The sequence below is a fragment of the Dermacentor albipictus genome, chromosome 10 (genome assembly GCF_038994185.2).
Source record: "Dermacentor albipictus isolate Rhodes 1998 colony chromosome 10, USDA_Dalb.pri_finalv2, whole genome shotgun sequence".
NCBI classification, from domain to species: domain Eukaryota; kingdom Metazoa; phylum Arthropoda; class Arachnida; order Ixodida; family Ixodidae; genus Dermacentor; species Dermacentor albipictus.
The window spans coordinates 28,879,665-28,896,044 of NC_091830.1; the positions used below are offsets into that span (position 1 = coordinate 28,879,665).

At 45.3% G+C, this 16,380-nt stretch overlaps 1 protein-coding gene across 12 annotated transcripts in view; it reads left to right on the forward strand.

Annotated features, from left to right (window-relative positions):
* LOC139050899 (neprilysin-1-like) overlaps positions 1-16,380 on the forward strand; it is a 284,773-nt gene that overhangs the window by 256,225 nt on the left and 12,168 nt on the right. For 11 of the 12 annotated variants that reach the window (XM_070527728.1, XM_070527729.1, XM_070527722.1 and 8 more), the window contains 9 exons: positions 5,081-5,239; positions 6,143-6,214; positions 8,529-8,659; positions 9,096-9,330; positions 11,564-11,662; positions 12,145-12,222; positions 13,572-13,678; positions 14,289-14,350; positions 14,546-14,597. In XM_070527728.1, the coding sequence (XP_070383829.1) occupies positions 5,081-5,239; positions 6,143-6,214; positions 8,529-8,659; positions 9,096-9,330; positions 11,564-11,662; positions 12,145-12,222; positions 13,572-13,678; positions 14,289-14,350; positions 14,546-14,597 (995 nt within the window). The remainder of the gene's footprint in view (positions 1-5,080; positions 5,240-6,142; positions 6,215-8,528; positions 8,660-9,095; positions 9,331-11,563; positions 11,663-12,144; positions 12,223-13,571; positions 13,679-14,288; positions 14,351-14,545; positions 14,598-16,380) is intronic. The other variant, XM_070527726.1, reaches the window with a different exon arrangement.

A 16,380-nucleotide genomic window follows, 5' to 3' on the forward strand; every position in this document is an offset into this window, starting at 1 on the left:
TGAGACGTTCTGAGGTATCGCTAACTTAGCATGAATTACGCCGTTAGAGAACTCGGGGTAGTTCTGCTCAACTCGCATAATTTAGCAACTCTCCTCCTACAGTGATAAGCAGCACGTGCCTCTAACGACCGCGTCAGTGAAAGCACCCACCCCCTCCCACTCCCGCCAACTTGATTTAAGGCTCGGTTCTAAGAAGCACGCTGCTCCTAGGTAGAACAGGTGATCACCCTCTAAGTGCAAGCAACAAGGTTGGCATACGTAGTTAGAGCTTTCATAATTATTACAGAATCTGTATGCGACTTGATGCTTTCATCTGATTTGAAATTGCCGCGATACGATCTCCGGCAGGCGGAGGAAGTACTGAGGAAATCCAATATTACAGGCAATAACCTAAGTAGTAGCGCGCAGTACAATGGTACCATTAAACATATTTTAAGGATGTAGAGAGCAGTCGCTGTAATTCGGCTTGCCCGACATTGCTAAGGCAACAAGAGTGAGCAACGTCTCTTTATAGTTACTACCTTGCTTTACTACCTTTAAACCACTCTTCAGGAGGGGGCCCCATTAAGAATTTTTGGGCATGCAGCTGAGCTTGTAAATCGCCGTTTAGGGAGCATGTTATTGTAAGAAGTGTTCAAACTGGTTCATTCCTAGAGCGGATAACGGAAGTTGAAATCCCTCATCGTCACGCTGCCACAAAGCGAGCCTCACTGTCTACTTTGACACAACTCCCTGTCCGTCGCCTTGGACTAGCATCTGCAAGCGATATTTCTTCCCGCCTTTCTGCCATAGCGAAGCCAATGAGTGCGTCAAATGCACATCACCAGAGCTACCTCCACTCTACTTTTTCTTTTATTTTTTTCATTATGATGTGAAACTTCTTTGAATCGGTGCCTTGCTAAAGTAGCATGTAGCGAAAACATACCAGTATTGCGCATATACCTTAGCAACCGTACAAACAAGGGACCTTACTTTCGTGTCGCTGTGTGTTGAGAAAATAAACCACTACTCTATCATACATGCGTCGTGTGCACAGGTGGCTTTGTTATCGCGTGATACGTGGCTCAAATGGCGCTGCGTTTAGCCTCTCACTCGGCCAGTGAGAGAGTCCGCGGTCGCGTTTGAGAGGGCTCAGTCAGCCGCAGCAGGTATAATTCACGGGGATGGCTTGGTGGGCTAGTTGGCAAAGCATCTTAAAGGGTTAACAGCGCACACAACAGGACACAATGAACACACAAAAGGACAATGCAGAACAACAGGACACTAGCGCCACACGACGTGGCACTGTATCCAATTGTTCTCTCTGTCGCCGTCCGTGTGCGCTGTTAAACTCTCTAAGGTATAATTAATCCAACTCAAACCTGTTTTGCTGCGCGGCGCATTTCCAGTGGTGGTTTTTGCGTGTTCCACATTTGGTGGCCGAAGACACGTGCCGTGATATCGCTTGTTGTTGCAGGCATTGCCTCTTACGTAGAGGCCATTATGCGTATGACCTTCCTGCAGAAGGCGCAACCCCCTCGAGACGCAGGGCGCACGGACTTTTTATAAATGCGAAGCATTTCTGCACAGAGTTGACAGAAAGGTTTAGCTCGGCGCCAATTCCGACGCCGCCTAGTCAAACACATGTAAACCGCAGAAACGCCTTTCTGACATTACCACTGGGCCGAGTTCAATAAACTTTGTTGTATTTGAGAGAGAAAGTTCAATTCTAGTGACTGTTCATAGTGCAAATCGGTTTACGGCATCAACACTTCGAAAATAATTTTTGACAATTCGTATATTTGAATAAAACAAATACAAGCACTGCGTTTATAAATTCGTAAATTTACCTGAAAAACAAACATTGCAGTACTGTAAACTGCACCCGTTAAAGAATCCAAAGCCGACAAACTGATGTGTGAATTTATATTTTACGCGAATTTCTGTCTACGAAGGTCTTACGAAAGTCTTTTTTACATCTTAGTGGTCTCAATGAGAGCCATGTGTAATTCATGAATTTTGCTCACTTTAGCTGTACCTTTAGATGCAATTTACATAATCAATTCTTTTTTATTGCCGAGTTACAGAGTTGTAAACTTGATAGTTTAGTTTTCTGAAAAATTGCGCTTTTCAACAATCTTTATGGAAACGTTGATGCCCTAAATAGAGAATCCGCTAGCAGCAGTCACTAGAATTTGGAGTTTCCTTTTAAATACAGCAAACATGATCAAATTTGGTGCCGTGGCTGCCGAGAAAAACGATTTCTCCTTTTCCTTGTATTTTGATAGGAGCCGCGGGCCTAAAGCTTCCTCACTATATACGACTCTAGCGGAAAAGCTTCCTGAAGCGTCCATGCATTGAAATCGGCAATCGTGAGGGCGCCGCCATGTTCCTACTTTGTGCAGGCGCGCAGCCGCAGGCTACAAAAATCTATTCAGCGAGACGCCCAATCAACGCGATCCCGAGCCTCCCTCAGTAAGATGGCGCCATCTAGTTCGGGCGCCCTCAAACGCATCTTTTCCCGCGCCGTAAACGGGATATCCAAATTTTCTAGATAGTCATCCGATCCGTGTAAAACAGATATGCGGAATGAACTTTAAACGTTGTCAGTACCTACATGCAGGCTGTTAGTGTTTCTTTTTTTTGCATATTTTTAATACTTTCAGCGTGAAAAACGTAAGTCGCAGCAACATGGCGGCGCCTTTGCAGCTGCCACTTTCTTGCGCTCAGCGTTACCGCAAGAACTAGTATAATAACTCTATCCATTTCTGTTCCTAGTCAGAGCCAAGGTTCAATGCGAGCCCGTACGAGAGTTTGCCGCCTATACATGGTCCAGGCACGCGCGCATACATGCATCCGCTCGCTGGCCGCTCGGCGCCTGCATATTCCACGCGCAGGGGCGCTCACACCTACTCGCACACCCGCATGCCTATGCGCACGCTGCATTGGCTTGGCGCCTTCTTGCTTCATTCGCCTGTACGGATGTACGTGCCACAAACTGGCGTGATTATCATGCGCTAGGTGAGCGATGTTTCGCGTAATCCTCTACTGGCACGCACAATAAAGGGGACTCGAAAGTATCAAGCGGATAAGGAGTGAAACGGTGCAATGGCTCTGCAGACGCTACAGAGGTACGCGATGTGTACCAAAGGCAGGACGCGAAGCGACAGGCCGCCGAGGTAAGCGCGGCCGTGGAGTGCAAGCAAGAAAACAAGCGGATCGCGTCCGAAGAACACTGGAATTAACTCGAGCCTCACACACTACAGCGATATTCTGGATTATTATCGCACTTCGCGCCGACTCTACCTTAACCCTGCACGCGGTTTGGCGAAAGCGGACGAACGACTACTACGCCGCCTTCAGACCAATACTTTCCTTAGTCCGGCGGTCGCCCGGCACTTCATGCCGGAAATCTCAGACACGTGCCCGACTTTTCAGGTCCACGCCGATACCTTTCACGTTGTGGCTTCGGGCCCCGCCACTCCACTTTCCTTTTCATCCCCTTTCCCCATCCCTACTAGAGAGGCTTGGGAGGAGTACCTGCTGGGCTGCTCTACCTTGGAAGCTCAACGTTCCTTGGTGGCGCGCGCCCGGGCAGCGGCCATCTCCAATGGCGTCCCGGACTAGGCGCTGCCACTCAGGCGCTCAGCAAGGAACTCTCTTATTAACTTCTTGAATAAAATGTTCCTACCACCACCGTCCGAAGAACAGCGGCACGCCAAGGGAACGGCCGCTGAAGAGGCTGCTGGGAGGCAAGCGGCCCCGATTGGAGGACTGACGGTTGCGGGACGCAGACGCTTACTTCGACGAGCAATTTGACGAAGACTAATTTGCAAGCGGCGTGTAACGCCTTCCATCGTACATGGTCAGGATGTCGCGGTAACGCGCATCTGGCGGTCCTCGAGCGAGCGTTTTCCGGGAAGCGAGTTCGTTCGGGCATTGCGCAACGTGCAGGGGTGAAAAGCTTCGCAGGGCGGTTTCTACCGTATTGTTTTTTTTTTCTGCTTTCATGCAGTGCAGCGCTGCTTGATATTCTTCAGCGGACACAATATTCACAGGGTGATGTAAGCCGCCGCGCGGTAGGCAGGTCGCTATGGCCCAGGGTTGTGGAGCTCTAGGTGACGGGTACGATCCCATCCGTGGCGGCTGCATATTGATCAGAGCGAAATGAATGAGTGATCGTCGGCTTGCCGTTAAAAGCGCATGCTGGGTAACTCCAGCTGGTCAAAATTAATCCTGATCCACCATTACGGCGTGACTCGCTTCATATCATGCTTTTGGCACGGCAAAGCCCGAAATATAAATGCAAAAAACGCTATGGGTTTTGCTGTTTGAAATGCTGAAACCCCGCGATATGCCCTTAAGGAGTAACGTACAGTGCGAGCTTAGAAGGGTCACTCCTATCGCTTCTTCCATTTCACTATGCGTACAATGTAACGCCTACTTTCAAGGTATGTTCTGTAGATGCAATGTGACACATTGAATGCTGCACACATAGTACTACCATCTTGCTGCACTAAAATTTATAATCGATGGAGTCACGCACATCTGTTTCTTTATTTAGATCTCACAATTTCACGTCGATGCTTTAGTGAGTTGTGATGCAGGCGTCCACGGGAGCATTACTATGTTACCGCTTGGGGTACTCTAGTAAATTGATAAGTTTAGGGACAGACAGACAGGATAGGACATGACTTCACAGACCCAGACAGAATATAGCAGGACAGAACAGAGAATCACAGGACAGAACACAACATTAAAGGACAAAACAGGACAGGCCAGGCAGACACGCCAGACAGACAGGCCCGGCAGACAGGCCCGGCGACAGGCCCGGCAGACAGGCCCGGCAGACAGGCCAGCCAGACAGGCCAGGCAGACAGGTCAGACCGACAGGTCGGACGGGCGGATAGATATTGGCTCCGCGGAAAGGCTGTAACTTCTCGCACACTCACGGTCTCCTTATGCGCTGGCAGTTCCCGCCAACGGCGCGCATCGTACGATTCTCACTAAATATTCCAAAATTTTTGAAATAGTCCTTTCACGCATGTTAGACCTCTGCGGTCGTGAAGTAATGGCGCTGTCGGTCGTTGCTGAATCGCAGCTGAAACAAAGACTCCGAAGATGGCACGAGGCGGACCTGCTGAGCACGGACACGTACCACTGGGTGCTTAAGAGGTCTGCCTCGCTGCTTCCGTCCATCCAGCACCTGACCTTGCAGCAGTACCAGGAGGTGCTCAAGTTCTCCAAGGAAGTTCTCATGGTACGGTTGCCAAGAAAGGCGACAACTGTCCAGTGATCCTGATATAAAGAGTGGTTCTAGTGTACGTACCAGCGTATAGGGTGGCGTTAAAAGGGTACACCTCAGCGAAGGTTCCCTTACAGTAATAAAAACCAATCGCTAAGCCAATGATTTTGTCTGCTGAAGGCGCTGGATGTGATTGCAGGAGCCGGAAACTTTTCATGGTCGCCATGTTTTGGACGCTTACTGTTGAAGTGGGCCGGTTTGTACAATACCCGAAACGTGAAAGAAAGCAAGAAAGGAGCACGGAGTCGAGCATAGATAAGAACAGGGCTAACAAACAACTTCAGCATGCAATGTCCGCATCGCACTCTGCTCATTCTGAGTTCACATTTCCATGCATGGCATCATAGACGACACCAGCGTAGTCATTGACTGTATCGCGCATTTCGGCATACCACGGGTCACCACGCAGTTGACCACTACACGTATCGCTACGTAGTGCCTCCGCTCAAAATGGACATGCGGCCATTGAACTCGCCAGAAACGTTCCGGCGCAGTGTATTCTAGTGTTAGTCTTTTTAAACGCTTTTGTATATAGTATGCCGTCGTAGAGAATTCTCGGCAACCTCTTCATTGGCATGAATGTTAAAAAGCAGACGCAGCGCTTGCACGATCCCATGCGAAAGTTGCACGTGCGAGTTGCTCAAATTCGGCCACGTCTTTCTTCATATAGTATATAACAACAAATCGCTGTATTCCTAGCCTGAATACACCCAAGTTGGCAGAAAGGGCTCGTTCTTTATCGGCAGGAAATGCTACCTTCGTTCCTGGGGGCCTCCCAAAACTTCTTGCGCTCACCGACAGAGTTTAAAATGTGTTTTTGAACTACATTAAATGTTTACGTTTACGTTGTTCTTTCAGATGGCTTCGTACAGGCCTCCCGTTCCAGAGCACGCACTCGTCAATGCCGCCGAATTCGCCATGTACGAGAAGGTGCGCACCTGCATAGTTTTGGGAATCGTGTTATCGAACCCGTGTATCATTTTCCTTTCTTTTTTCATTCGCATCAGAACAACTGCAGTACTGGCAATTTCTGTTCGCGGACTGTTCCGTTTTCAAGGGACGATAGAGAAAAGCAGTTCTTTCGCTTTGAAGGATAAAGCAACTTTGGAAAACCTGTTTTCCCTAATTGCGCTATAGCGGATGCAATTGCATGACACAATTATGACCGAGTTTCTATTTCTTTTTATTTATTTATTTATTTATTTATTTATTTATTTATTTATTTATTTATTTATTCATTAATTCATTCATTCATTCATTCCTTTTTGCGGCTGCCTCATTGTCGGCAAGCCCTCTAGGCACTATGAATTTCATTTTTTTTTCGTATGTGGGCTGCTATGGCACGGTAAGCAGCCTCAAAACGTGCTAAGTACACTGTCTGAATTATTCAGAATAAATTGTACTCCGTCTTTGCCGATCAAAAAAATCTAAAGTGCACGGGCCAGACGCTCAAAGTCCATCACGTGTTTACCAGCTGGTGTAGAAACTAAGCGCTGGTGGTAGTTCCACCCATGTTCAGTTTATTTTTTCCAATTTCTGGCTTACCAAACCATTCCTTAGGCTAATAGTAGTTTTTCCCTTCTTTTTTTTGTATTGTGCCTCACGTGATATACTAGTCGAGTTCAACGTACGTTTATATTTAGGGGTCTATTCCTCTCAACTTCTTTTTTTGCAGTCGTGGACACGCCCCCGATAAAGAAGAGATGTCATAAGAGAAAGGCAGGGAGGTTAACCAGGCTGAGCCCCGTAGGCTACCCTGCACTGGGGAAGGGTGAAAGGGGATTGAAAGAGGAGAAGGAAGAAGGAAGTTCACCCTCGATAAAGTACACTCGCGGTGATTGCCATAATTAGCAGAATAAGCACAATCAACCAGAATACATGTTTAGTTTTGTGTCCGCAGTTGCTGGGCAATCGAAGCTCAATGCTTTATGTACGCAAGTATAAGCTCTTCGTTAAGTCACGTATATTTGCGCGTGCTACATGCGTCGTGATGCAGGCAAATCCCGGGAAATATTTTTTTTCCTCGGTTAAGCGCGTTTATCACCACTAATACGCGTAGTGTTGAGAATTTGAAAAAAATAATTACGCAGTTAGCGTCACCCGCGGTAACACCAAGCCTAACTTCAACCGCATTGAAAACGCTCACAGGCTTTCTCCATGGCAGCTATCTTCTCGCAGGATCGCTTATCAAGTTTCTGTTAAAGACTTTACAGACGCAGGCGATACGTCTGTACGCCCTCAACACTTATTATTCAGTTACGTGATACGCGCATGCTCAACGCTGATACGTAGACTAAGCTAGCTGTTGGGCACACTGAAATAAACCTAGTCTGCTTGACAATTTTCCAAAAATGCAGTGCTAGAAGTTACTGCCACTCAAAGGAATTCCCAGCACTCCATTTCTTTTAGAAATTTGCTTGAATACTTCTGACTGGGAAATAAAACAAGTAATGGAAGACTGTGTCCTTATTCTGACAGTAATATTTTGGGCAGTATTGCCAGACAGTGAAGCAACTTGAGATATTGTAAGCGGAGGAGCATGCTCACGTAAAAATTTGTGAGGAGTACCATTATCAAGTCACAGTGTTTTGTAGTTTCTTGCGTGGTAATATGTGGCAGAAAGTGGCCATGAAAATTACACAGGTTCAAAATCCTTTTGTTTTCCTTATTTTATTTCGAGTGCAGTGATTTTGCTACGCAAACTGAACCTGTCCGCACATTTTAAGAAAATAATATATTCCCGGTTTTTAAATTCCCTTTTAAGAAGGGCACAGTCATTATGACAATAGCGTAACGTGTTTATACAGAACCTACAGATATTTGAAAAGGTCTAGATCTACCAGTTTCAGTCGTGAAACATTTGAACATGCGAATAAAAAGAAAAGCTGTATGCAGGAGTATGAAAGTATGTCTCAGACGCAGCCACACTTTAATAATAGGTTCTGATTAAACAAATAAGAAACAAATGACAAAATAACACGAAATTAGATCATTTACTTGTTGCGGACGATGCTCGTAAAGGTCGAGGAGGCTCTCGGCATCAGCCGCGGTGCTCAAACAGCCCTAATTAAAAAAAATTGGCTAACCATTTAGCACAACATGCCAATAAGCCAGCACTGCCGTATGAACATTGGGAGCTGTATGCTTTGCCTTTGACTACGGGCTAGATAGGCCCGAGAACTAAATAATGGCATTAAAGTCCTGTTGATGTGGTATTCTGTCGCTGTTTCGCCGTTTGTTTCAGATCAATCTGACGTCCTTTCTCGCCACCCTATTCGAGCAGTCGCACGTCTACACCAAGGAGTCGTCAATCGCCGTCAACTCGAAAGCTTACTTCCACCGGCTTTTCACCTACCTTGACACTGGCGTTGAGGAGTGAGCCACTTCGAACATTTAAGAGTTCTGCGCAGTTAAATTCACTGCCGCTACGCTTTGGCCTTATCAGAGCACGCTATTGGCCACTAAGAAGCACGTAATTTATTTTAATTTATTGCCGCTATGCTTTGTTGTTTCACGCCGCATATGGTAAACTGAAATCACTGGCATATAAAGCCAATTTTTCGGAAAGAAGTTGGAGGCACTAACTCATAACTTTACTTCTAACAATCCGTGGAACATAGCGCTCGCTCTTGATCTAAGCCAATTTCACTCAAACCTGATTGGTCGTTGACCTAACCGGAACGTTTCAGCATTTCTTTTACGTTTCAACCGACAAATAAGAATTGGCTTCTCTGAAGTACGCCGACTGCGAAAATACGCCGACTGCGTACATAGTTAAGCAAGGTTCTGCAAAACCGCGAATGCGCTGCAGGTCGACGGTGTTGAACTATCTCGGCGTCTACCTGTGGGTGCACCTCTCGCCGCTGTTCCCCGACGAACACAGCAATGAACCGCACCTCCCCGGAGTGCCGTACGGAATGCCGGGCGGATCCAAGAGGTTCCCTCTGTGCCTTCGCTACGCAGAGACTCTCTGTCCGCAGGGAATGTTCGCACTCCTCACCGTGGCGATGGGGCAGACCAATTCGTCCGTGGAATTCGTGAGGCCGGTATGGAGAACAGCTACCTGCAAAAATATCTCGATCCGCATCGTTCCTACGCGCAGATACCGCAGTTACATAATACCGAGCGGCATAATTTACTGGTACTCGTCGGCATAGATTGGCAGCATACGCTGACACCCACTCATACCTACACCATGAGGATGAGTCGCTCGCTGTTAATGCACTCATCTGCACTAACGGTCCTTTGTACTTAACGTTTCCACTCACGGCCAATTATGAATGTCAATTCACGTTCATAGCTGATTCCGCTCAAGTTTACGGGCAGTCACTCGCGATCATGTATACTCGCGTCCGCTTCCGCTCACCAGCGCTCACCGACATAACCACTCACATCCACTCACGCTCATCGACATGTCACCTGTGTTTATACTCCCGTCAACTCGGATCTCACCTTCGCCGACTTGCGTTCACAACTTCGGTTCATTCGTACTCGTATTAACCCGCACTGACTCGTGTTCATGAGCGAGCGTTCACTCGGACACGTCGGAACTTGCTTCCGTTCATACACGCTCACGTCCAATCGCACCCTTCGCTGTTCGCTGGCACTCATTCACACGCCTGTGAAATCGGTGAGGCGAGAGTTTGAGTCAGAATTCTCTTGAGTAAGTTAGCCGACGTGTACGCTTCTGAGTCATACGTTGTGAAACGGCTAAGATACAGGTGACACTTCTGTAAAGGGAAGAATGCCCAAACTGTAATCCTGATAGAAAAATAAATTCATTCGCTTTAAGGACATGCGTATTTTTTCTTATGCTTGCGTTTGTAAGAGCGGTAAATGCACGTGTAAGTTCACGTGAGTCACCTGCATGTGCAGAGATCATGTTACCATGTCTGTCGCGGCATATCCACACTACATACGCAAAATGATCTAGGTGCATTAACTGTACGTGCATCTAGGTAGAGAGGGCTCACGTTAACGATGCCATGGTGGTAAAAATTAATCAGGTGTCACCCAGATACAGTGTGCCTCATAATCAAATCCTGGTTTTGGCGCCTAAAACCTCAGAATTCAATTCAATCTAGGTACAGTAGAAAGTGAGCAGAAACAAGACCCTTGGTTTGGCCCCACGGCTGCTTTTTATGTTAACGGAACTCGGAGAAATGAAATTCAAAGAATCTGAGGCGTAGACATCCGCCAGCGTTGATACTCCAAAGGCAGCTTTAAAGCGTAGTAAGATGACAGACGTTCTAATGAAATCATTTCCACGTTGTCAATGTTTATCTGCCGATAAGCTAATAATCTGTGTTGAAAACAATCCATAATACAGCTGTAGGTGTCGGTATCTTCTTATTAATGAGAAAGTTGGCTACTCGGCACTACCCGCAACCATTTGTGTGGCACATTATGTGAAATATTTATAGCACTGTAAGAACATTTACTGCCTCTTCACGCCTATATCTACGTTTTCTGTTGGAAATGCGAAAAAAATACCGTGTTCGTAGAAAGTACGTATTGTTTGTAAAAAGAAAATGTTTGCAACTATGAACATCAGCTTTGATATCCAAAAAAGCTAAAGTGCACGTTTCACAGAATGACATGCACACATGGTTCGCTTTTACATATCGTATGCATCGGCTCCATACGAGAAGTTCTCCTTATCTTCGTATGTATAACATCGTAAAACATCTAATTTGACGAGTTTTCTCGGTGCGGTGAATAGACAAGGGTCAACGACTGCACAGCAAGAATGTACCTTGCTAATTTAAGAGCCATAACTATTAAGAAACTAGTGAATTTTTATTAGTCTTAAGCTTTGTTTTCATCTGTAGTTTGGCAAAAGGGCGAAAGAAAACACATGGGGTAAAAGGCCAAGGCAAGGTACCGAATTCATGCTGACAAGCTCAACCTTCATTGTAAACATTAGCAAGTTTATGTGCAGAAAAAAAAACGAAAAAGGGTTGAGTAAGACACATTATGAATGTCTTACAGTTTAGCTGTCTGAATTATTAATGACACTTTCGGTTTCATAACGTGAACTATGAAATCAAGTAGTTCAATTCTTGTGTCAACTATAGCATCCAGAATATAGGACATGCAAGGGAAACTGTTTCAAAATCTGTCAATTTGGTGCTCTATATTTAGGTGCACGTGCAAATTTTTGAAACCAGGATAGGAAGAAGACGAACTGTTGGCAAAATTTCCGAACTGTTGCTATAGGACTTTCTTAACTAGAAGGTTGGCATTCGCATATAGATAATCTGTCTTGCACCGCCACAGCTCGAATGGTGGATCGGCGATTTGAAGGACGTCCTCTTCAACTTTACCAAGCGGCTTACATGGCAAGACGAAGAGACTGTCGAAAAACTGTTAGCCAAGGTAAGTCATGAGCTTCTCTATGCTGCATACCCAGCCCCTGCAGGTGATGCTGCGAGACAAATTGTAATGCTGTATCATTCCTGTATTATAACAGTTGTGCAAGAGAGAGCTTCAACAGAACTACTTCTGTCAGAACAATTGGGGGCTCAATACGCACTTCATCTGTATATCTTGTTTCAGCGACTGTTGCACTTGATGGTCCATCTCGGCGCCCATCTTAGCTGGGTCTGAAGCCTTCAATATTGTAATTGAGATAATTGCTGCATTGGTGTATTTACCCGATGTAAACAAGGAGTATATTCTCGAATTTTGTTTCTGTTGATTATGCAGGATCCAGACCTTCTCGTGGCTGAAAGCTCAAATATCTTATTACGGCGCGTATATGACTAATATATAACTATATGAAAAATTAGTTTGAAGTATCATTGAATAAGATTAAAGCACTTTGACTGCCTTATGTTTCTGTTTTGTTTTTTCCGAAGGTTGAAAAGATGCACATCTCCTTCGTCATTCCTGGCTCGCTGCTGCATGAGCCCAACGTCTTCAAGTGGACATGCGAGGTGCGGCACTAGCAATATGAACAAACCGTGCATAATCATCTGCGTAATCGGTGATTATGACTGCTATTTACCATGTTCAAGGAAAAAGTATCAAGTTCTCAGCAGTGGCTGAACGAGGGAAGCTTCACTGTAGGTCCAGCATTTTCATTAACATTTACAAGAAACTTCTCTTAGTCACGGTTTCGGTTAGGAATTTGTCTTGGGGAACAAGTCTCCTTGCCCCGACGTCGGCTCCCAGGTCAGGCTTCTCATTTTCGGTCACTGCTGATCCCATAACGTCGCAATTTTGCTGTCAACAAGTTGTCTTGTTCGTGAAGCCGCACTTTTACGGTATTCGCAATTTCAAACGGAGTCGTATACATGCGCATTCTTTTGTACTTGCCCGCGTCTTAACGCGTTGAAGATATCTTGGGAAAACGCGTTCGCTTATAGCTGGGACGGACTTTGGTTATGTTTTGTGAATTTTGGTGACCTGCTTTTATTACAGTTTTGCTCTTCAAGCTCCTGAAATGGCATATGGTTGTCACTGACATGAGCTTGTATCGGAAAAATCAGCCAGAGCCATCAGAACTTTCTTTCGTACTTACAATACTGGCCGGGTATTTTTTTAATAACTACAACGTATATGTGGTTCGTGCTCACTCCAGAAAGCTTCGCGGCCAACAAGCGCGCGTGAAGGATCCCATCGAGCGTGACCTTTATCCAGGCGTTGCTTACGAGATTCCTTGTATAAAGACTGTGACGCAATCTACATCGATGAATCGGGCAGTTTTAGAAAAAGGAAAGAGGCAGTACTAGTACGACGTGGCAAATGCATACACGGCATAGAATGTGCTGGCCGAGTATCACGAGAAGACAGACCATATGATCAACTGGGACGAAGCAGTTAACTTCACCAAGGAAAAAAAATCCTACTTACACGCTCACTGCTTGAATCATTCTACATCCAGACAAAGCGGCACGCGCATAACAAGGCTCTGGGAAATCTGCCAGATACCTAGCCAGGCTCACTGCGCCACCTTCTCAGTATAAGCAAGAACTGTGCATCTTCGTTGTCATTGCGAACCAGAGACCCGTAGGTGCCCCGAAACGTCAACCTTCGTTTTTCTTTATTTTCTTTACTTTGGCGAGTGGTTATTTCTGCTTAAGTATGTATCCTCCTCGCTAGATTGTATTCCGTACTCCTAGCTTAATGGTAGTCCGTCGTGCCTACAATGCTTAATATCTTCGAGCGAAGTCTCTCGCACGATTCCTATTAGATGTGCAAAGTGTCTCATCACTGGAGCTTGCCTAGGCTGATAACGTGAAGTGCCTGATAACACGGGCTCCAACGTTTCTGTTCTACGCAGAGCTACGACGTGAAGTTTGCCGCCCTGCCACCCATATTACACTTTGTCGAAGCCAAGGCAACCGTTCTTCGAAGCCACTGGAACCATGTGCACACGGGCATCTCTCTGTAAGCAAGCTAGAGTTGCGAACTTTGGAAGGCCTGAGTTAAAATTGGGATTGATCAACCCCGTATGTGCAATGCTACATTTTCTGTATACATGTATAGAAATGAAGAAACCACGGAGAGCTAAGAAAAATTAGGTTTGGTGCCAACCTGTCAGTATCGTGGCTGTAGACGGAATCGAAAGGATGGAGCGTGTACCAGCAATTTTTTTTGTTTTACGCTGCTCATTGGTGAAAGGTGTACTTTTGTTGAGTACAGGTAGATTTCTATATATTCCAAGTACCACCTGCGGAATTTCAATGGTTTTCAATAGCTTCAAAGTGGCTTATTCTTATGCGTATTTAGCTCCCTTGTTTTCTTTTCTTGATACGTAATCTAAAGCTTGGCGAAGAATATGTAAGGTTGGTGCCCAGAAATTACGGCGATCAAATGAGGATTTGTGAGAGTAGACACTTGCGGTGTAATAAATAAATTTGTAGGAGTAACTCTTGATCCCAGTGTAGATTGCACTATAAATGGCGACGAACGAATACATTGAATGATTCTAAAGCTGCATCATGTTACGTAAAGTCACCCTTAACCTAATCTCCTGTTTCCAACTTTCTCTTCTCAGATTGCGTCACATGCAGAGTTTTGATTACAAGATTCGTTACTCGCATGATACTAATACGCTGAGTAAGTACAGTTCGGAAATAGGTATTTCACAAGTTTCACTCAATAAACCTTTTGCTGCTACACAACTGTTCAAACAGCTGTTGACGCAGCAGCTCGCACGTTTCTCGAATCACGTGCAGAGCCCGAATACGTACGGCTTGTAACTATGGTAGTAGAATGGAAATGACTGCTTTTTCACATACTTTTTTTTCACAGGTGTACCAGCATCGTATTTCGGCGAAGTTCTCAAGGCTCCACCAGTTCTGAGGCAAGCAGACTTTTTTTTCCTTTTAACTGCGTTACGGGATGAAAATTCATAATGGACATAACAATTTGCTTACTGGTGTATAATGTAGAATATCATAGCTTTAGACACCTACCATATTTTTTTAAGCTTCAACATTGTACTGATCTAGTCATTTGTAAGGCCACGAACTCCGATATCCTACGAATTCTTCTGTGCGAAAGAAGCCAGGACAACGGTATGGGTTTACGTGCCCTTCACCCGTGTTTCAGCCGTCTCTGCTTGACAGCTGGTCATTTCAGGGAGTCGTGCCAGAGCACTCTGGTTTAGTGACACAAAAAAGTTACGTTAGACAGCATATTCAGAGAAAAAAATCACTTTATGATATTTCATGTTCGCTCTATAATGGCTTAGTTGCTGTCTTACGCGTCGTTTCTAAAGGTATCAGCGCAGACGCGGCCGGTCGAATGTGCCGTTAGTGTTGCATGTTAACAAAGTTACATGCGAAACGTGGAGCGCCGCTCATAGCCTGTTAATGCGAAAAGGGGAAGAAAATTATTCGTTATGGAAAATATCGCTTATGAACTTCATGACACTGTGCAAGGTCCTATACTCCCTTCAAATGTGATCAAATATTATCTGATCAGTTGGGCATTTCAGAATTTTATTGCTAATAGGTCGCGAAACCAGTACTTCAGCGCGACTTGGCCAAAGTGAAGGCAAGGCTAAGGCGACCGGCTAGGTGATGATCATGATGATGGTGATGCTTATTATTGTTATTCATGGGCATCTCATTCAAAACGGGGCGGTGTCAAATAGGCAACCGTTTATTTAACCGCGTGAACAAATATTCACAGTTAACAGAGAGATCACAGAGAGATCGGATCACAAGATCTTCTCTCTCTGTGATCCTTTGTTTGCGCAGTTAAATGAACGTTAGGTAATATGCACTAACTCGCCACACAAGAAGTCCTTCTAAAAAGAAAGTCACGTAGCTTGCTTAAGATAATCAGGTAATCTATATATATATATATATATTTATAAGCCTAGCATTTTACCTACCTCTCAATATTTTCTCTCCTTCTTAAAAACCTATATATCTACCTTATACAGTTACCTGTGCATGCAATGTATCTCATACTTTCGATCTCTTTCCTTCTTTTCTTGCTTCACCAATGCTCTAAACGTCTTTTGCATCACGCGACTGCTGAACGGCCATACGGGGTAAATGGATGCTGTGAGCGTTCACATTGAAATGGGGTGGTAGCTTTAGTAACCAAGCTCATTTTCCTATTTTTCCGAATGTCATACCTGCTTATATGATGATGAGGATGATGATTTACTGGCATTTCATTTGAATCGGGGCGGTGGTAAACAGTCACTGGCCTACTTGATTTAATCATGTATGCTATACCTGTTTCTTATCTAGCATTTTTGTATACAGCTCTTTAATCTTTCTTTTTTCCTTCAAAATCTGCCTGGTGCGGCTAGCTGAGACTGCAAGAGATCCGGTCGTATCAATCTCATCCCTGCTTTTTCTCCACCAATACTCTAAACGTCTCTTGCTTATCTCTGATTGGTTGACGCTTCCGTCCATTTCAAACCCTAGCGCTTCTGAAAGGTGTTAGGTTACTAACGGTTCTCGCTGGGTGAAGTATGCTTCAGACAGCAGCGCCACCCAGAGGAGAGGCCGAGAACTACGCGAGCGGTGACCAGCCGTGGCGACGAGTTTTTATGTGGCCACGGACAAACCACGCACGTATTCCGCTACAGGCAGACATTGTATTCTTGTGAACTGCTTATTTCC